We start from the raw sequence: 18,226 nt of genomic DNA on the forward strand, positions 1-18,226 counted from the left end.
AAGCAACTTACCATGACTTATATCTATGGCTTTCAAATAATCTAGACTGATTGTTGTAGTTTCGTCGTCCGCAGTAGGTGATGCACTACGCAACTTTGAGCTCGCCTGGGTGCGCGTCATGCGGGGGTGCATCTCTAGGGGCAGCAGTGGCACTCAAGCGTGTGTTTTCTTATCTGGTGCAGCCAAGCAGCGGGTAGAAAGGATCCCACTCAAAAAAAACCCCAACAACAAACAAACCCTTATCCTGGCAGGAATTTCCGCTGGTTTCCCAGAAATGACCGATATATTTCAGCTGGTGTCAGAAGCAGGAAAAAGGACTTTACCTACACTCTGCCAGCTCTCGGAAAACGGTTGGATATATACAACTTTTTAAAAAAAAAATCATTGTGTCATTGTGGTGGACTGCTTATTCAGCTGGTGCATAGGTAGTTTATATACAGCCTTCATTGCACACGAGTCTCCATGTCTCCATAAACCAAAACTGTTTTTCCAGATATCGGCAGTATTTGGGCTAATGTGTCCGTGTACATTGAACGTCAGATGACTTTACAGAAGGTATCTATCTATCTATCTATCTATCTATCTATCTATCTATCTATCTATCTATCTATCTACCTACCTATCTATCTAATGATTTATTGATCCATAGGGGGTCCACCTGGCAGGACTGGGGACCTTCACCTTCTCTCAGCAGAAGTTGGACATAGGGAGCAAGTTCACAATGATCCAACGGCCCATCTTCCTCCTGGCTGGGAAACTTGCCCAATCTCTGGGGTTAAAGCAGCCCAGACCAGTGGCTGCAGGTGAGGATGAATATTGCCATAATAAATGAAACGATATGGATGTATGCAATATAATATAGCTAATATATATAAGGTTTTTAACTTTTTAAATATATGATATCCACAAATTTGTATTGCTGAAGCATAATATTGTCTTCAGATCAACTTTTGAAGACAATCACTTACACTGAAAGCACATTAAGATGGGGTCTCTTAATGGCCAGTATGAGCAGGATTACAGTGATTACAGCGGGAAAAAACCTGTTTTGAATGTCATATGCACATTGTTCTGTACAACTAACAAGGTGTTTTTGACAGTTTTACAGTACAACTTGAGCTTATTGTGTCTAACACTGGGTCAAAAAACATATTGTAGTTTGGGTAAATAACCAACAGTAATATAAAAAAAAACACTAACACTGGGTCAAAACATTAGTTAAACAATTACTGTAATGTGTTGGTACTATACTGACCCAAAATTTTCAACCAAGTGATTTTTGTGTGTGTGATATAGCAGGATATAGCAGGTTGGATCAGAAAGACTTTGGCTTCATGATTGTTTTTGACACTGTCACACCCTGACCTTCAACAAAAGAACAATAAGAAGAAGACCATTTGTTGCATGTGTGTCTGTGTATGTGTCCATGACAGCAACACACCTACCGGTAGTGCAACTGAACTTCACAGCTGTGTCACAAGAGACTCCTTTCAGTCGAGATGTAGTGGAGGGCTGCGTTAGAGAAACTCTCCTGCTCCTTGTCAGAGCTTTGGCCTCTGAGCAAATCGTCACTCTCCCCCTCCAGGGAATTGGAGTTTTGTCCTTTAAGAACAACAAGGTGGCTCATCTGTGCACATTTCTTATACTGCGATTCACATTGTGGAATGTGATATAATATATACTGCTTTTCCATTAAATCTAATCTCATCTAATGTATTTCAAAGGTGCGGATGAAGTTCAACAGAGATTTTATTAATGCCATGGATGGAAGTGGTAGGCTACATTTAGCCTTCAATAATGTGAGTACAGATGAACAAACAGTAAATGTTTGTGTGTTTGCGTCTTTGCAGTATATGCTGTATGTGTAATTATTCATGCGTATCATTGCCCCTCCAGAGACCGGGGAGCAGTGCCTCTTTAATGTCTGGTGGACTGTCCAGGCTGCAAAGGCCACAAACTGCCAACCATATCGCCCTGCCAACAGTCTGCTCTCCTCAGCCAGATAATAAAGCTGGTGACAAAGAAGGCTGGTGCCTGTCACCAGCTCCAGACCAGAGGAATGCACAAGGTGAAAGAGCTTTTTGCACAAGGCTGACAATTAAGGTTGGGGTTTAAAAGCATTTTAATGAATAATTAAGAATTTTGAATCAAATCCAAACCCTTTGAAATTCCCAATCAAATCTATTTATATTTTGTTACTGCTGTGTGGCATTCATTATCCCTTATATGTCTCATTCATGAACTTGTTGCGAGTGAGAAAGACTTAAGTTAATCACTGTGCTTTAGCTGGGATAGTTTGACATTTTGAGAAATATGTTTCTTTGATGCTGAAAACTTAACTTTAGCTTAGCAGAAAAACTGGAAGGAGGGGGAAACAGCTAGCCTGGCTCTGCTCTAAATCTTACACACTGGTCCTTTAAGCTTACTAATTATCAAGTTATATCTCATTTGTTTAATCTATGTGAAACACAAAGTGTAAAAACAATGACTTGTGGTTCTACTGGGAATTATGTGTCAGACTATTTTGACTGGAAGTAGTGACTTGCTGGACTCTCCACTTGCCTTACCTCACAGTGACTACAAGGCTGGAGGGGTTTTTTGTACGGGTAGGATTTTGTTATCATTGGACAGAGTCATGCCAGCTGTTGAGCCTCACACATAGCCTGCTAATGTAACTCTCAGCACAACAGTGAATAAGTCCATTTCCCAGAATGTTGAACTCTTCCTTTAAGCTGCGTTGTTGCACTTGCTTGATGGATTTGTTGCACAAACAGGTTAGAGGGGAAGCACTTGTTTTCAAATTAAATGAAATTACTCAAGCTTTTACTTTCAGTTTTGTGTACTAGACATAAATATTTTATGGCCTAGCTAAAAGATCAGATAAACTATTTGTTAGAGATGGCTTAGACCAAACTCTTAAAGAATGGGTATATAATGGAGTGTGATAGGATCAAAAATGATAGATTTGAAGCTTTCCTATGAAGAGAAAGATGTGTTTAGGAAGAGTTAACCCACTCAGAGTGTTGTGTGTCTCTACAGAAGTTTCCCAACAGCGGGAATCTAAATCCCATCAGACACTGCAGCCTGCCAAGATGAAAGCTGTCAACCTGTCTGAAGAACTGAATCCAAAACCCCCTATGGAGGCCACAGACAAGTACCACACACACAAAGACACAGACAGACAGGCACACACACTCTATGGAGTGGGTCAGTTTGCAGTGCACAGAGCTGTTGTTGCAGGTATATGAGTCAGTGAGAACTGAGAGCTCACTGGTGGTCCTATATTATTACTTCCCCGAGGCAGCTTCCAGCTCCATCAATGATGCACAACTACCTGTGGGACAGATTCCTCTTCTGTCATCAGTTCCCTGCAATGTCAGCATCCACACACACACACACACACACACACACACACACACACACACCTGTAATTAGGGTTAATTGTAAACCTGAAAATTTCCTCATGAAACAAGTTATTGAATCCAACATGGGAAATAGAGTGTTTAGATGACAGAAGATCTTCCCTGTAGTTTTAACAAATTTGGTCCCCTGAGTCTGTTATAATATCCTCAGATGCCATCTTTACACCCTCTGTGAACCCATATCCTCAGTGTGTGAGACACAAGCATGGGATACAGCCAGTCACTATTATTTTACCTTATTGTTTCATTTTGACTTCAGTTTCACTCATTGGACTGACAAACAGCATAACATAACATCCACACCCATCCGCCCCCACACATACCATGGAACCATGATTTGTAATTTTCCAAGGAATAGTTCTGTGTCAGACTATTCCATGACTGGAATTTGACTTGCACCTTTTTTCATCAGAAGGGTACCACATTCTACACTTCATTGTCATTGCCCTTCTAGTGATTTTTTTTTTCACTAGAAGGGCATCCATACAGAACCTCTAGCCTCATTACAACAGCATCATAAATCAAGTCCTTGATTAGGCACTGTATTATATCCTCTTCATTTAAAGGGCACATCATATTTTCTCGTTTTTGGGGGTTCTTTACAGGGCACTATCACATTTTCTTCCACTGAAAGGGCACCATGAGGACACTTCATTCCAGATTGTCACATATAGAGGCCCTCTATACGGCATTTCATCCTGATTTACCGATAACGAGACAGTCATTACAGAACATTTGTATGTTTTCTCCTTTGTATGGGCATCTTTAGAGGGCCTTTCATTATACTGTGGGGGCACCTTAGAGGGCACTTTTGCGGTATTTTTTTTGTCCTTGGGGCAACCCCAGCTAGGAATTTTACCAACTAGGAATTAGACATTTAAAAATCCAATCCAACAAAAAACAGGATTACTTTATTAGGGTGTAAGAGACTGAGATCCAATAGAGAAAGGATAGCTATACAGTTCAAATTCCTCATGCACAAGGAAAACAAATTGGTTAAATAAACCACTTAAAATAAAACCAACCCACCCTCACACATACTATAGAGTCATCATTTATATACAGTTTACAGTAGCAAATAATCTGTTTCCCTTCCCAGGCCCACCACCATCTCCCCACCAGAGGTCACTCCCAAACTTGAGGAACCACATGTGAATGCTGGCTGCTCTGGTCATGCCCGTGCTGGACAGGTGAGCGTGTTGGTGTGGAAATGGTGGTGGTTTTTTAAAAATCAGGGTGAACGTTCAAGATTGGGATTGGGAAGTTTGATTGAAATTAGATGTTATTTATAGGGAACTAGGTTTTGTTGGTATTATTCTTTGAGTATGAAATTGCCATGTGTGTACATCGCCTCTCACAAAATAAAAAAGCATTCTATACAATTGGTTTTATAATCAAAAGCCTGTGGGGAAAATATTAATATTTTTACATTAAAGATTCATCACAGTTTAAGGATTTTACCAGTAATGTCAATTTCTGTGTCCTTGACACTATAGGAGCTGTGCTACCTGTGTATGCAGCGGGCTCAAAGAAATGTTCCAGTGTACCTGAGGGAGCAGCAGCAGACAGAGGAGAAAGCTCAGGAGAGACTCTTACTGTTTAAAGAACTACAGAGAGACAAGCAGTTCATGGAGAAAGAACAGGTGTGTGTGTGTGTGTGTGTGTGTGTGTGGTGTGTGTGTGGGTGTGTGTGTGGTGGGGGTAGGAGGTGGGGGGGGGTATGCTTACGTGCATATATGCATGTATGCAAATGCTAAAAGTGAAAATGTTAGCATGCAGATGTAATTATAACCATGGTCACCAACTTAGTTTAGTATGAAAGCATGCAGCATGTGAAACATTTGCAGAGCTGCAACAATTAGTCGATTACTAAATTAGTCAACTGCAAGAAAATTAATCAGTATCTACTTTGATAATTGATTAATCATTTAGGTAATTTTTTAAGCAACAATGCACAAACATTTGATGGTTCCAGGTTCTTTATTGTGAAAACTTACATGATAGTAAATTGAAAATGTATGAGTTTTGGACTGTTTATTGAACAAAACAAGACATTTAATGACTCCACCTTGTGCTCTAGGATATTGTGGAGGACATTTATCACTCTTTTCCGAAGTTTCATAGATCAAACAAATAATCGGTCAGTTGAGAAAATAATCGACTTTGGTAATTAACGCAAAACAGTACAGCTGAGGAATGTCATTAGTTTTACTTATTTGGTAATAGCATTGGACAAATTTTGGTTGAATAATGGCACTAGATGAAAAGTTAAAGGGTTACATTACACTTCATCCTGAGGGGTCATGATAGTACCAAAATTCATGGCAATCACAACGATAGCTGTTGAGACATTTCACTCAAAACCACAAATGTCAACCTCATGGTGGCGCTACAGGAGAACATGCCCCAATAAATAAACATACGCTTTTGGATTTCATTTTGTCACTGTTTATATACTTAATAAATGTATATAAACATGCTGTCTGCTGTGTTTCACTGAAGGTGGTTTTTGAGTGTTCTGGGAAATTTTTTAGTGGCTTCTAGTTGCCGTCCAAAAATGGGATCAGAAAACAGCAGAACACCCACACTGGGGATGTAGAAAGTATCAGTTCCTTACAGCTAGAAACATAAGATGCAACTCAAACCCATTACAAACTTTTATGTCAAAGTAAAAGGAGCAATAAAAACAGTGGAGGAGTGAAGGGTGGTTACAGTGAGCTCAGAAAACAGTGTTATCCTCTTTCCAGCATTGGGAAACAAATGTGGGACATGTGGGATATTATAATTCAAAGTAAAACAGCTTTAAGTGCCTTGTTGGCTTATATTCCCAATATTATTTCATGGTTCATTAAAAGGGCCCCTGAAACAGATCACAATGTCCCTAAGGATTGATTATTGAGGAGCCAAAGATACTGCCCTCTGAAATTCTGAAATTCATTTATTACCCTAGTGACGATAACATGTCACGCTTTCAATGTCCTTTCTTTCTCTGGTCAATATCATTATGAAAGGGGTTTGTTTGTGTGTGTTCATCTGGCAGGCAAAGCTGCATGAGCACCGTGAGCACGCAAAGCAGGTCGCTGCATTCAATCTGCAAATGTCAGAGAAGAAAGAGAAGACTTACTGTCCTCTGTACCCTGTGAGTAGAACCTAAACATTAAAGATGTTAAATCAAATTTAACAGCACTTGGCATCTCTTTAGTGTAGCAGCGGCTCGTTAGATTCAGTTTCTCTTCCTGCTGCTTGTGTTTAGACGTCATTCATCTTCCCGGCTCGGCCTCTCACTCCTGCCAGGAGGATGAAACAGAATCGTTACATGAACGAGCTTCAGAGTCAGATAGAGAGTCAGCGGCAACACAAGGCTCAAGACCAGCAGAACTGTCTCCTCATGGAGCATCTAGACCAGGTCCAGCTGGTCCAAGAGTGAGTCTGTAGCAGCTTTACTGCTCAGGCATTTCAAATAGTCAATAAGTTTTAATAGCTAATGTGTCATCTGTTTCGTGTGTGTGTGTGTGTGTGTGTGTGTGTGTGTGTGTGTGTGTATGTGTGTTTTAGGATAGCTTTGCAGAAGGCTCAGCAGCTCCAGCAGAAACAGGAGAAAACGAAACATTACAAGAAGGCTCTGGACACTCAGGCAAGAAAAGCAATCATCACCAGTGATCATGTGGATATGATTAATTTCAGATTTATTGTACTTCTCACGAAAAATGTATTGTTTCAAAAGGAACATTTGTCAGGTTATAGATGTTTTTGAGTTTCTACATCTTTCTAACAATTGCAGTGCCAGTGCCAGGGATAATCACATCCCTCTCTGATGCTGCTGATTTCAGCAGAATCCCAACCTCTGTGTGTTGTGTTGTTCTGGTAGAGGAAGATCATAGGTCAAAGGAGGGCAGCAGAATAAGGCTAACACCTATCCTACCAGTCAATGGTACGAGTACCACCGGCTGCGCTGACAAGCCACTTGAAGACAGTTTTCACTTGTTTTTATCTCAAGCCCACTGAATATCCTGTATGGCTTATGAGCTCAGCCACAGAAAATATAAAGTTAAACTTCTGCTTTAAGAAGTCCATACCTTGTTAAGTATCCTGCATTCAGCATCAACTTTTCTCTTTTTTTCTTTTTCTTTCTTATTTTGTTAAGTGCAGAAGGCCTTCATCCATCCTTGTTTGGGTGCATGCACAGACTTTGTGTATGCCTCTACTTCAAAACACAAAATCATATAATTTATTTCAGGGTAGGACCTCTAACAAAACTTCCTCAGTATTTTTTAAGCTTTCAGAACTTTCATTTGGCTTTGGCCTCGTGGGCCAGAAAAGACACCGTCACTGGCCTGCATCTGGCCCACTGGGCCTATTATGCCCAGGTCTATGGTGACCTTAAAACTGAAATGTCTGTCTGTTTGATAGATGGCTGATGTTGCCATCATGACATTTAAACTTCTGTCCTTTACAGGTGGAGGATAAGAAGGTCACAGACCTTCCAGAGTTCCAGCCTGACAAGTCTGGGTTCAGCCGCTGTGAAACACCAGCCGCCAACGCTGAGAGCCGAGAAAGGGCACAAAAGGTCATCTCTGTTTCTTATTGCTGCCATCAGCTGGCCCTGAAACTCAGTTGAAATAACCAGTCATATTTGTTTCATTAGATTGTAAGTCTCTGCATTGTTGCAGTGTTTTGCAGTGATAGAAGAGACTCTGGTACAAATAAAAGTCTGCAAAAAAAGTATGCATTAAAAATTTTGCTTAAGTAAAAGTACAGATGTATTATCAGCAAAATGTACTTAAAGTACTGAATTATTCAATGATGTAGAATCATCCCTTGTTATATACTGTATATATATATATATATGTACATATTATATTATTGGATTACTATTATTGATGCATTAACATGTCAGAAGCAGTTTGATGTTGCAGGTGGTTGAGTTGGAACAAATTTTCAACTACTTTACTTTTAGCACTCACTGTATTTCTTGCATTTAAATTATTGCATAACATATTGAGGTGGATGTGATGTTTTTCTGTGAACCAGCAGCTCTTTCAGGTAAATTTCAGTGTTGCTACTCAGAGGAAGAAAGAAGAACTGCACAACCGCCAAGTCCAGCTGGAGAAAGAGAGGGAAATGCTCAAACACAACCAAATGGAGTAAGTGAAGAAGTTGGGGGCCAGGGAAGAGGAAATGAAAGAAATAACAAACTATGAGGAAGTGGAAAGAAAAGCCTTAGTCCAAAACATGTTTGTTTTTCTCTGTGGAAACAATAGTATTGTTTAGTAGTGTTTGTTTCTCTCTGGTATGTTTTATGTCCAGGTTAATATTGGACCGCATTAATCGCTTTGAGAAGAAGCGGAACATCAGTAAGTCACTGGAGAGCGAATGGAGTTTGAGTGCGACACTCAAACACCAACGAGAGGAAGAGGAGAGGCGCTTCCTAAGGTGTGTGATGTAGGATCATCACACATATTCACAACTTGGTGACAAGTTGTTTTATCATTCACACACTCTCTTAAAAGTTTGGCACTTAGTCTAAAAGTTGCTGCATCCTTCAAACAACTGACTTATACTTAAAGGTTCTATATGTAGGAATCAGAAATTCCTCCTCATTAGTGACATCTGTGGCCGTTAAATGAACTGCAGTGAACACCCTGGTGCTCGCACTCGCATGCTTATGGCATGCTCACGGCATGACACTATTGCAGGTGATGTCTTTTTCCACGCTTACACTTCTCATAATTACAAGATCTCTTGTGTTTTGCACCATGTTTCAGCAAAGCATCTCTCAGTCCCAGTCAGTCAGCGCCCCATACATTATATTATACATTATATTACTACTCATTCACTCATTGGCAACAAAAAATGATTAATACATGTAAATTGCTTCACAATTCTACATATAGAACCTTTAATGTTCCTAATTTCTGATTGAGTGACTTGAGACTAAACTTTCAAAGGCTATAACACACTGAACACATTATTTTGATTTTGAGTAAATGTTCTCCTGATTTTTGGTGTTCAAAGACTTAATTTTCCAAGAGTGCTGTAATTCAATTTCAAAATTTTATCCCTTGAAGATCATGTGGAACGACATGTTTCCTGTTCATTGACTCATTCTTCCATCCATTATTCTGTCTCCCTGTGGTCAGGTCTGCTGGTCAGCTCCTGGTAGATAAGCTAGCACAGTACAGGCGCTGCTGCCAGTGTAAGAGGAGGACCTCCAACTCTGGAGAGACCAACATCTGGAAAGACTCTCATTACCTCTCTGGTTCACAGTTCATGATCTGATGACCACTTCAACATTAATACCTCCAGGCCTTATCAAGACCTCGATTCTTGAAACTCATCGTGTGACATTCAATAAAGATTAAGTTTAAGTTAAGCTATGTGAAGCATATATGGATGTTATGGTTTGGAATAGGTTCTGTGTTAATGTGAGACTTCCTCTTGCTCTTTTTGGTTTCTTTTCAGTTCCTGTTAATTCTAATATTATTTTCTGCACATAATGGTTGTTTTTGTGTTTCTGTGTCACATGATTATGTGTTACAAAAGTCAGACATAATCAGTCAATAAATTATGTGCCTCTTTCAGTCACATGGCTATTTTACTCACACACAATCAAATACAGAGGTCACGTTGATGATCGCACTGGAGGGTTTCATGAATCACATAAACACAGGGCTGTTAGTCAAATCAGCTGACAGGTGTGACAATGAGGAGCTGCATCATTAAACAGGCATGACTATTAGTACTAGATGTTTGTGGGTGGAAAATACAAGTTAGGGTGTAAATGTTAGCTGATGTCAGCTCATTTTCAATCAATTCACATCTTATAAATTACTTTGAACATCCTGGCAGCCACCTATTAATACCCTAGCAACCACACTAAACGCCATAGCAGCCACCTACTCTGTAAAAAACAAGGCTGCTCTGTTGTAAAAAGGAGGTAATGCCAGTGATTATACAATATAAATGCAGTTTTACAAGCTTGTGTCAGTAAAAATACTTCACAAATACAATTTTATAGAAATACTAAAAAGTGAATATTACAAGTAAGTCCTTTAATATCACAAAAGTGACAAGTCTTTCTTTTAAATAATAATAATTAATTTTTACAAGACTGTGTTGGCAAGAAATACACCAAAATTAAATTTTACTGTTACATTCCATATTGACAAAAGTGGCAAGTCTTTCTTTAAAATAATGTGAAATGACAGTGATTCTACAGTTGTATTTTACAAGGTTGTGTATAGCAGCAATCTGTCAGTCTAAGTGCAGACAAACAAACAAATCTCTTCACCTCTGTGACACTCATTTAGTTTGGTTCAGCTGTGAATTATTGGAGACAAGTTGCTAAAAAGACTAAGAACTAAGCAGCTGAAATAGTAAGCATACAGGTAGAAGTTAATGCACTTAAGTTCCTTGTTAACATTGCTTACACTCAGTTAAAAGTCTGCCCTCTCTTTATTGAGTGCTATGGGTCATGGTGCCATATTAAGTTGAAAAACAAAATTTTTTTCATCAGTGCAGCACAGTGCCAAAGGGAGTAAAGAAACTATCTTTTGTGTCTGTTCTTGTCCTTGGACATTAAATACTTTGAAGGGCCACTGTCCCACAGCTGACCCTGATAAATGATGAGGGAATATGTTAATGCCACAATACATTCAGAGAAGTACATTACTTACAGAGAGAAGAAAAGCAAGAGGGCCCCAACAGGACCCCAAGCAGTTCTGTGAATATGAAGGGAGGAAGACAAAAACAGAACACAAATCATCATGATTCATATGGGTGTTGAATCTTAAGTTATTCTATGTTGAAAATTAAGTGGGGCAAAGAGAAGAGTGAGCAAAATATGACATGATAAGGATGAAAGAAAAATGGTGGCTCTCATATGGGAGGATGGGTTCATGCAATGGGGAGTTTATATAGATGATAAATGTTGTTTTGCAAGATCATGACTATATTCTTCTGGCTGAAGTCCCAGATCTCTGTGAAGCCAGAACTCCTTTAATGAGCCCATGGAGGCATTTTCAAGGTCTTTGTACTAAAACAGATGCACAATTAATTGCCCTACACACTCTGGCTGATTAATTTGCGAACTGACTGATAGATTGTGTGTATGGACAAAGAGATGTGTGTGTGTGTGTGTGTACTATCTAGTGGCACAGAAACATATCTGACACATATTTCAGGGAAGAAAAATGTGCTCCAGAAGAGAATCCACCCTGACACACGTGTCTAGAAACAATGACACACACACACGGTTTTGAAATAAATTTACTCAAAGAAAATCCCCCAAAATTGATACCACTGTCCACTGTGTAAAATCAAGTGACTCATTAGTCTCTGTGGTCCAAGTGTCTACGTATGACCCAGCCCTACCCTGGAAAGCCTTTTGGTGTTTTCCACTAACAGTTTTACAAGCCTTTATTGACCAATAACTGAGGGAGTGTATGAACAATGACGGACACTTAACTACTGTGTAAGTAGAAACACCTGTTAAAAGCCTTATTAATGAAGGCAACCTATCTGCAATCTTTCAATCACTTCTCTGAGTAGTTTAATTGCCATTTTTAGTCATTGTAGTGACATGGCTGTTTGTTCGTAGGTCCACCACTGTGGTTAAGACTGAAATATGTCAACAGCTATTAAATAAAGGGCTGTTAAATTTTGCACAGACATTAATGGTTCCCAGACGATTAATTGTAATGTCTTTAGTGATCCCTTCACTTTTCCTCTAGTGCCACCATGAGTTTGTCATTTGTGGTTTTGAGTGAAATTTCAACAAATATGAAACAGATTGGTTAGTCTTCTGAAAAACTAATGACTTCCACATTAGTCTCTGCTATACTCTGTGTTTCATGCTAATTAGCAAATGCTGGCATGCTAAGATGAACATGGTGAACATGTCTGCATAACATCAGCATGTTAACATGCTGACATTATTATTTAGCTCAATAAGTAAAGCCTGGCAGAGCCGCTAGCATGGCTGTAGACTCAAACCAAATCAGGCGGTGTGGTGAAAACGCCAGTCCTCTCATTCATTGAATGGGGGTAGTGCATTAAGGCTGCGGGCATTTTACCGTTACGTTCTAGAGCACAAAAACGTCCACACCCCCACACACCTCCTCTCAACCCTGCAGCGGTGCAACACCTGATTTGATCTAAATACGGCCTTAGTTTTGTTTCATTCTTAATTATAAGGCCTGCTCCACCATGTATCACATGTATTAAGACAACTGGATACTGTGTTCCACGATGCTCCATTCATTCCCATGAAAGTTGCTAACAGGGCACATATGCCAAAAAAGTTTTTTATTGGGCTTCCTCAAACCTTTTTGGGTTTAAAGCTCGCTATGTATCTGCTCAAAGATTGTGGGTCAAATGCTTGAGTCAAGTTTTCAAGCTGTGTCTACTAAAAGAATGTTGTCTCTGGCGACCCCTCCAATATTTTATTTGAAGAATATCAGCTTTTGCTATCAAAAAGAGGATTTAGAGTCCCACAGGCTCGACTGAACAGACTGTTAAACTGTTAAATCAGAGTTTGGGTTTTAGGCCTCAGTGTTCCTGGTGGACTAAGCACTAAATGTTAAAGGGAGTGACTAAACTGATGTACTGCAGGCACTTATTCCTAATGTCTGATGTGATATATGTTGTAGTATTTGTTTTGTTGGTTGCTAAATTGTTATTTATGTGAAACTGTGTGCGTCTTGGGATGCAAGACAAATTTAAGGAGAATATTCTGATAATAAAGTGAAATCAAATCAAATCAAAGTCTAAGATACCTGAACTCTTAGTTGAAATTGAATGAAACCACTTTATGCTCTTTTACTAAGTCTATTTCTAGCATGAGACTCCAAACCTGTCCGTGTGGCTGGTTGTAATGATGAATCCCTCCCCAATGATCTAAACTCCTTCTATGCAAGGTTTGAGAAAGACCACCAATCACAAATGGCAGACACCATCAGCAGCCTGACCCCAGGTGACTCCATCACTATCAAAGTCGCCCACTGTCTTAAATGAAAACAACACTCAAGATGTCCAATGTTTAAATAAAATCTTAAAATATATAAAATATTCAGTACTCAGTTGTTAAATTAAAGTGCAATATGAGGCATGATACCTTCCTCCTTTAAACATGGTAACAAATGAAAAAACAACCTGTGTCCACATCATCAAAACATAATGATAACTTACAAACATGAACACACGTCTTGTCCTGCAGCTTAGCTTGTTGAACAAGCAACCAAACAAACATTCATCAGGGAAAAGTGCACTGCTGATGTCAGTTAGAAGCTAGATAGCTGCTCAGATGCAGAACATTAAACAGCATGTAAACATACCTCCAGATGTCACTTCAGACCCATTAGATGCTGGTTTGGTCATCACTCTTCAAAATCTCTGTTAGCGTCACACTGTGTATCCATGACTCATACTAACAGTGGTTTGTTTATTTTGTCTCCAATGAGACATGAAGTGTTGCAGTTAATCTGTGGGTCACATGTGTGCTGAACTGCAGAGGTTGATCCGTAGGGATCACGGATCAACTACGTTCTGTTACACCACTAAAAATCATAGGCCACCCCCTAGGTCTCTGACCTCACTGTATGATCAGCAAACGCTCCAGAAAGCCCACTCCATCTTACAGGCCTACACAGAGCCTTTGAATGGCTGCCCTCTGGAGGAAGGCAACATTCATATATGAGGCTGTTTGCCTATTAAACTCTAGTCTGCTCCCGGCCCCCTCTTCCTCTCTCACCTGGGACTAATCCTCACCCCTTTTTGGTCTGCCACAGCACCCCTCCCACTTAAGACTCTTATATTATTTTTTTTATCTCTGCTACGTGGTGTACATCTCTTATGAATTGAACTGAAGCGTGGATTACTTGCTCTCTGGGTGGTTTCTTGGACTTGAATGTTAAAGTAAATACTGATATAGAACTTGGAATCAAGGTTTGGTGAGTTAACTACAACATTAGTTCCGTATGGACACGTCATTATTGCCTTTCATTGGGCTCACTGAGATGATGTCGTCTAAGCTGAGTCATTGGAGCACATCATGGTCATATAGGGGTGGAGGGCGCATGTGAGACAGCAGGAGACCAATCACAACATATGCTGTTTGTCATGCACATGATGACTGATAACCATATGGGTTATGTGAGGCTGAGAAAATTCGCACTGTAACAGAACAAATGTGTCCTCGTATATTCGGTTCAAATGTAAACGTGTTTCCTCCGGAAATATGTGAAAATTTATTTCCACATAACTTATTTACTCTGGAAAATATATGAAATGTGTGAAATTAAAAAAAAACTTGTGAAACATGAACACCCTCTTTTTTCCGTCTGTTTCTTCCTCTGTTCCTTCAGCCTTTCTTTTGTGTGTTTGTGTGCGCGTGATTGTGTTCCCAGACTCACAGGCTAGTTGATCTAATGGATATCCATCCTTGTTTTATTAGCGTGCAAGATTGTGGTTGGCTTTTTGACAGCGAGTGTCCAAGCTTCATTTCAGATCCAAATGTTCCCATCCAGACCACAAGACATCAGAATACAATCCTCATAAATAAAACACATCGTGAGAGCAGGCAGGCTGTGTCACTGAATGACAACCAACACATGATCAGTTGTTAACACTGAGAGAAACTAATGGGGAACAACACTGTGTGTATGTCCACTGTAAGAAAACCTGTTATGTATGGAATATGGTTAGAATTAAAATAAAATGAGAAGTACAAAAAGGTCCTTGTATATTCATGCAGTTCAGACACTGTTATCCTGAATACTTTGTCATTCTCTGGGCCAAGATGGTGGAAAATGTAAAAAGTGAGAAAATTCTGATACTTAAAAGCTGCACTAATCATTTTTTTGTATTAACAATTAGTGGATCAAATAACTGCACATAATGTAAAAAGTATTGCTGATAGTGACATAGTTTGGGTTCATTGCTCACATGCAGCAGCAGGCAATAAAAAGTTTTGATGAACCCTCTGTATCCTATATGCAAACGGACAAAGATATCAACTGGTTGGTAAATATGGAGCATACAGCAAGTAAAGACCCATTTAAAGGGCTAAAAGGTAAAAAAAGGCTAAAATTAACATTTGTCGGGTCACTACAACTCCAAATTAATGCTAATGTTGCTCTATATTTGCTTACAACTGGCAAATGTTTGCTAATACGTTCACTAGCATTATAAGGCTGTTATATATCAACGTGTGTATGATATTCAGCTTGTTGTGGAGTTCTGCCCCCAAGATGTGAAAATTGGTGCTGCTTTAAAGGAACATTTTCATCAGGTTGGTTAGTTAATGGCGCCCTTCACAATTTTGCTTTGTTTATTAAGAGTTACATAGCTTTGCTTTTGTCTTTTTAGAGCAACTGATGTTTACATTGACAGAGCAGCAATTTTGAATCATGGTTTAACAACCATAACAAAAAAAAACCAAGAATAAATGTGCAAGAAATTAATTAAAAAGTGTGTTTGTTTGAAAATACAACCTAGTAAGCTAAACAGCCAAAGGGTTATGGGTTAAGGGTTATGTTAGATCAAAACAACAGTCTGATCTTACATTTTTCCTTATCATACTTATAATATTAGGACTGATAAGTTCCACACTGCAAGAACCAATTTCTATGTCTTACATGGATAATCAATTGATGAGGATGCCTGGGACATGCAGCTTTAGCCTCAGTCTTTTTGCACATTGCAAAGTGCATTAAGTGCTGTTTTTCCCACTGAGAAAAATCTTAATGATTTTAAGATAACAGACTGATAGAGGTTTGGAAAAAAATATTTATCTTTAAAAGCAAGATCTGTCATTGATTAAAGTAATTGTCTGAGACCCGAAAGCTGTTTCCTGCAATGAAACTGGTGTTCAGGCCAGAACCCTGAAAAAGCCACGCCTGCTCCCTCAGCCCCTTAACAGCATGTCTTACATATAAACATGAGTGCGCACACAAACATACACACACACACACACACAGCCTGTTTCTCTCGCTTACAGTATACACACGTCCTGAGGGCATGTCATGTCACAGACTCTGCACGTCAAAAAATGTCATTTCCTGACAAAAATATACTTCTACTGTTACATTGAAGCCCCCTCCTATCCTGTTCCTCTTCCGATCATAAAATACATCCTCACAGTTTCACACATGAATAACCTCAACACACACACACACACACACACGTGCAGAAATGATTTATATTAATGCCTAAGGGCAGTGCATAGTTGTGATTTGGACATCCTGTTTTTACACACTTGGACAAAATTTCATACAGTCTTATGCTCCCCTCTCCTCATTTTCCTTCTCATCAATTCTAATCTCCATCTCTTCCTCTTTTATCCATCTTGGTTTTTCTCCGAGCAGCTATAAGATCAGCCTTGCTGTTTTCTTATCCCTCTGCTTCTGGCTCTTATCCTTCTCTTCACTCGGTTTACTTTTGACATTGATTAATTTCCTAATAAATGACTTTCTTTCCTTCGTCAACACTTCTCTACAGATTTATACCATCTTCTTTTCATCCATCCCTCTGTGTTTTCTCATCCCCAGTGTATTATCATTATCACGGGGTTTCTCTCAACCTCAATACTACACATATGTCTTCAGTTATATGCACTAAGACACAGATGCTGCACGGAGAACATCTTGGCACCAACACAGAGAGGTCAGCATGGATGTGCCAAAGCCTGTCTGTGTGTGTGTGTGTTGTGGTTTGTGGTATATTGGGATTAAATTGTTCAAAACAGCACGAGGTGTCATTGGAAACTCTTTCTGAAACTGACAGTTGTTTCACAGCACATAAACTGCTAAGGCAGTGAGCTGCAAATCACATCTCACATAATAAATTCCATATTAAGAAGATAAATTAGCTGCAAAGCCTCCCAAGCGGAGTCTGAGCTGCCTGCATAAAGCAAAAACTCTGTGCATCATGATGTATTTATTGCAACAAGTAGTTGACAGATTTTGTATTTCAATCTTTGCTGAACTCCAATTGGTCTCAGTTCTGTTGTACACATAAAGATGTGCATACCAGTCTGTTTTTTGCTAAGAATTCAGCCTTCTCTCATGCCTGTTTTTGGGCAAACTATGCTATCAGGGTCTTAGAGTACAGCCAGTGGACATGGGAAGAAGGAGAGAGGGAGAGAGAGTGATGGAGCAAAAGGGCAATAGTGAGGAGGAGAAAGAAAGAAAATATGACTTGACAATGAAGGATAATTGCTATATGCGACTTAAGCACAGTGTCTGCCTTTCTCAAAAATTAATTTCACACTTTTTTTTAAAAGATGATTTGTTTGGTGTTTTGCCTTTATTTGACAGTCAGTGGATTGAGACAGGAAATACAGGGAGAGAGCGATGGGGGGGGGGGGGGGTTATGACGTGCAACAAGGGTCCCACAGCTAGGAGTCAAGCCGTGGACATTGTGGTATGCGACTTAACCATTAGGCCACCAGGGTGCCCCATATTTCACATTTATTCTTACTTTTTGTCCTGGAATGAATTCATTTCAGTACTTTATGATGTCACAAGGGAGGTTTGGTTTACAGGCAACATTTTACAACGTGTAAATTTAAGACAGACTTTTTAAAAAAGGAGCCTGTTGAAATCAGTGACATAACATGTCTTTATGGAATATGGTCAAATAGTTACAATAAGGTTCACTAGCAAACACAGAAGGCACACACACGCAAGACCACATACATACACACAAAGGTTTGCGCAACTATCCTTGTTGGGACATTGTATTGACTTCCATTCAATGTGTACAGCCTAACCCTAACCTTAAACTAACCTCAATTCAACCTTTAC

At 39.5% G+C, this 18,226-nt stretch overlaps 1 protein-coding gene across 2 annotated transcripts; it reads left to right on the plus strand.

Annotated features, from left to right (window-relative positions):
* Positions 1-103: 103 nt before the first annotated feature.
* Positions 104-10,003, plus strand: LOC122983227 (coiled-coil domain-containing protein 81-like). Of its 2 annotated transcripts, none has more exons than XM_044353018.1 (16): positions 104-350; positions 494-555; positions 650-803; positions 1,434-1,618; positions 1,725-1,799; positions 1,897-2,068; positions 3,040-3,154; positions 4,522-4,612; positions 4,919-5,065; positions 6,463-6,561; positions 6,676-6,845; positions 6,978-7,056; positions 7,879-7,989; positions 8,454-8,566; positions 8,730-8,855; positions 9,563-10,003. In XM_044353018.1, the coding sequence occupies exons 1-16, from the start codon at positions 119-121 to the stop codon at positions 9,699-9,701; spliced, it is 2,070 nt and encodes a 689-aa protein (XP_044208953.1). In that variant the 5' UTR covers positions 104-118; the 3' UTR covers positions 9,702-10,003. The 2 variants fall into 2 exon arrangements, with proteins under 2 accessions (XP_044208953.1, XP_044208961.1); XM_044353026.1 differs by having other exon boundaries at positions 8,457-8,566.
* The last annotated feature ends 8,223 nt before the right edge of the window (positions 10,004-18,226 follow it).

Source organism: Thunnus albacares, chromosome 1, assembly GCF_914725855.1.
Source record: "Thunnus albacares chromosome 1, fThuAlb1.1, whole genome shotgun sequence".
NCBI lineage: Eukaryota > Metazoa > Chordata > Actinopteri > Scombriformes > Scombridae > Thunnus > Thunnus albacares.

Bases quoted from the DNA above. Each gene is read 5' to 3' on its own strand.
- LOC122983227 (XM_044353018.1), top strand. From the start codon at position 119: ATGCGGGGGTGCATCTCTAGGGGCAGCAGTGGCACTCAAGCGTGTGTT. The intron at 556-649 runs GTATCTATCTAT...ATTGATCCATAG, and splicing joins GTCAGATGACTTTACAGAAG to GGGGTCCACCTGGCAGGACT. The intron at 6,846-6,977 runs GTGAGTCTGTAG...TGTGTGTTTTAG, and splicing joins CAGGTCCAGCTGGTCCAAGA to GATAGCTTTGCAGAAGGCTC.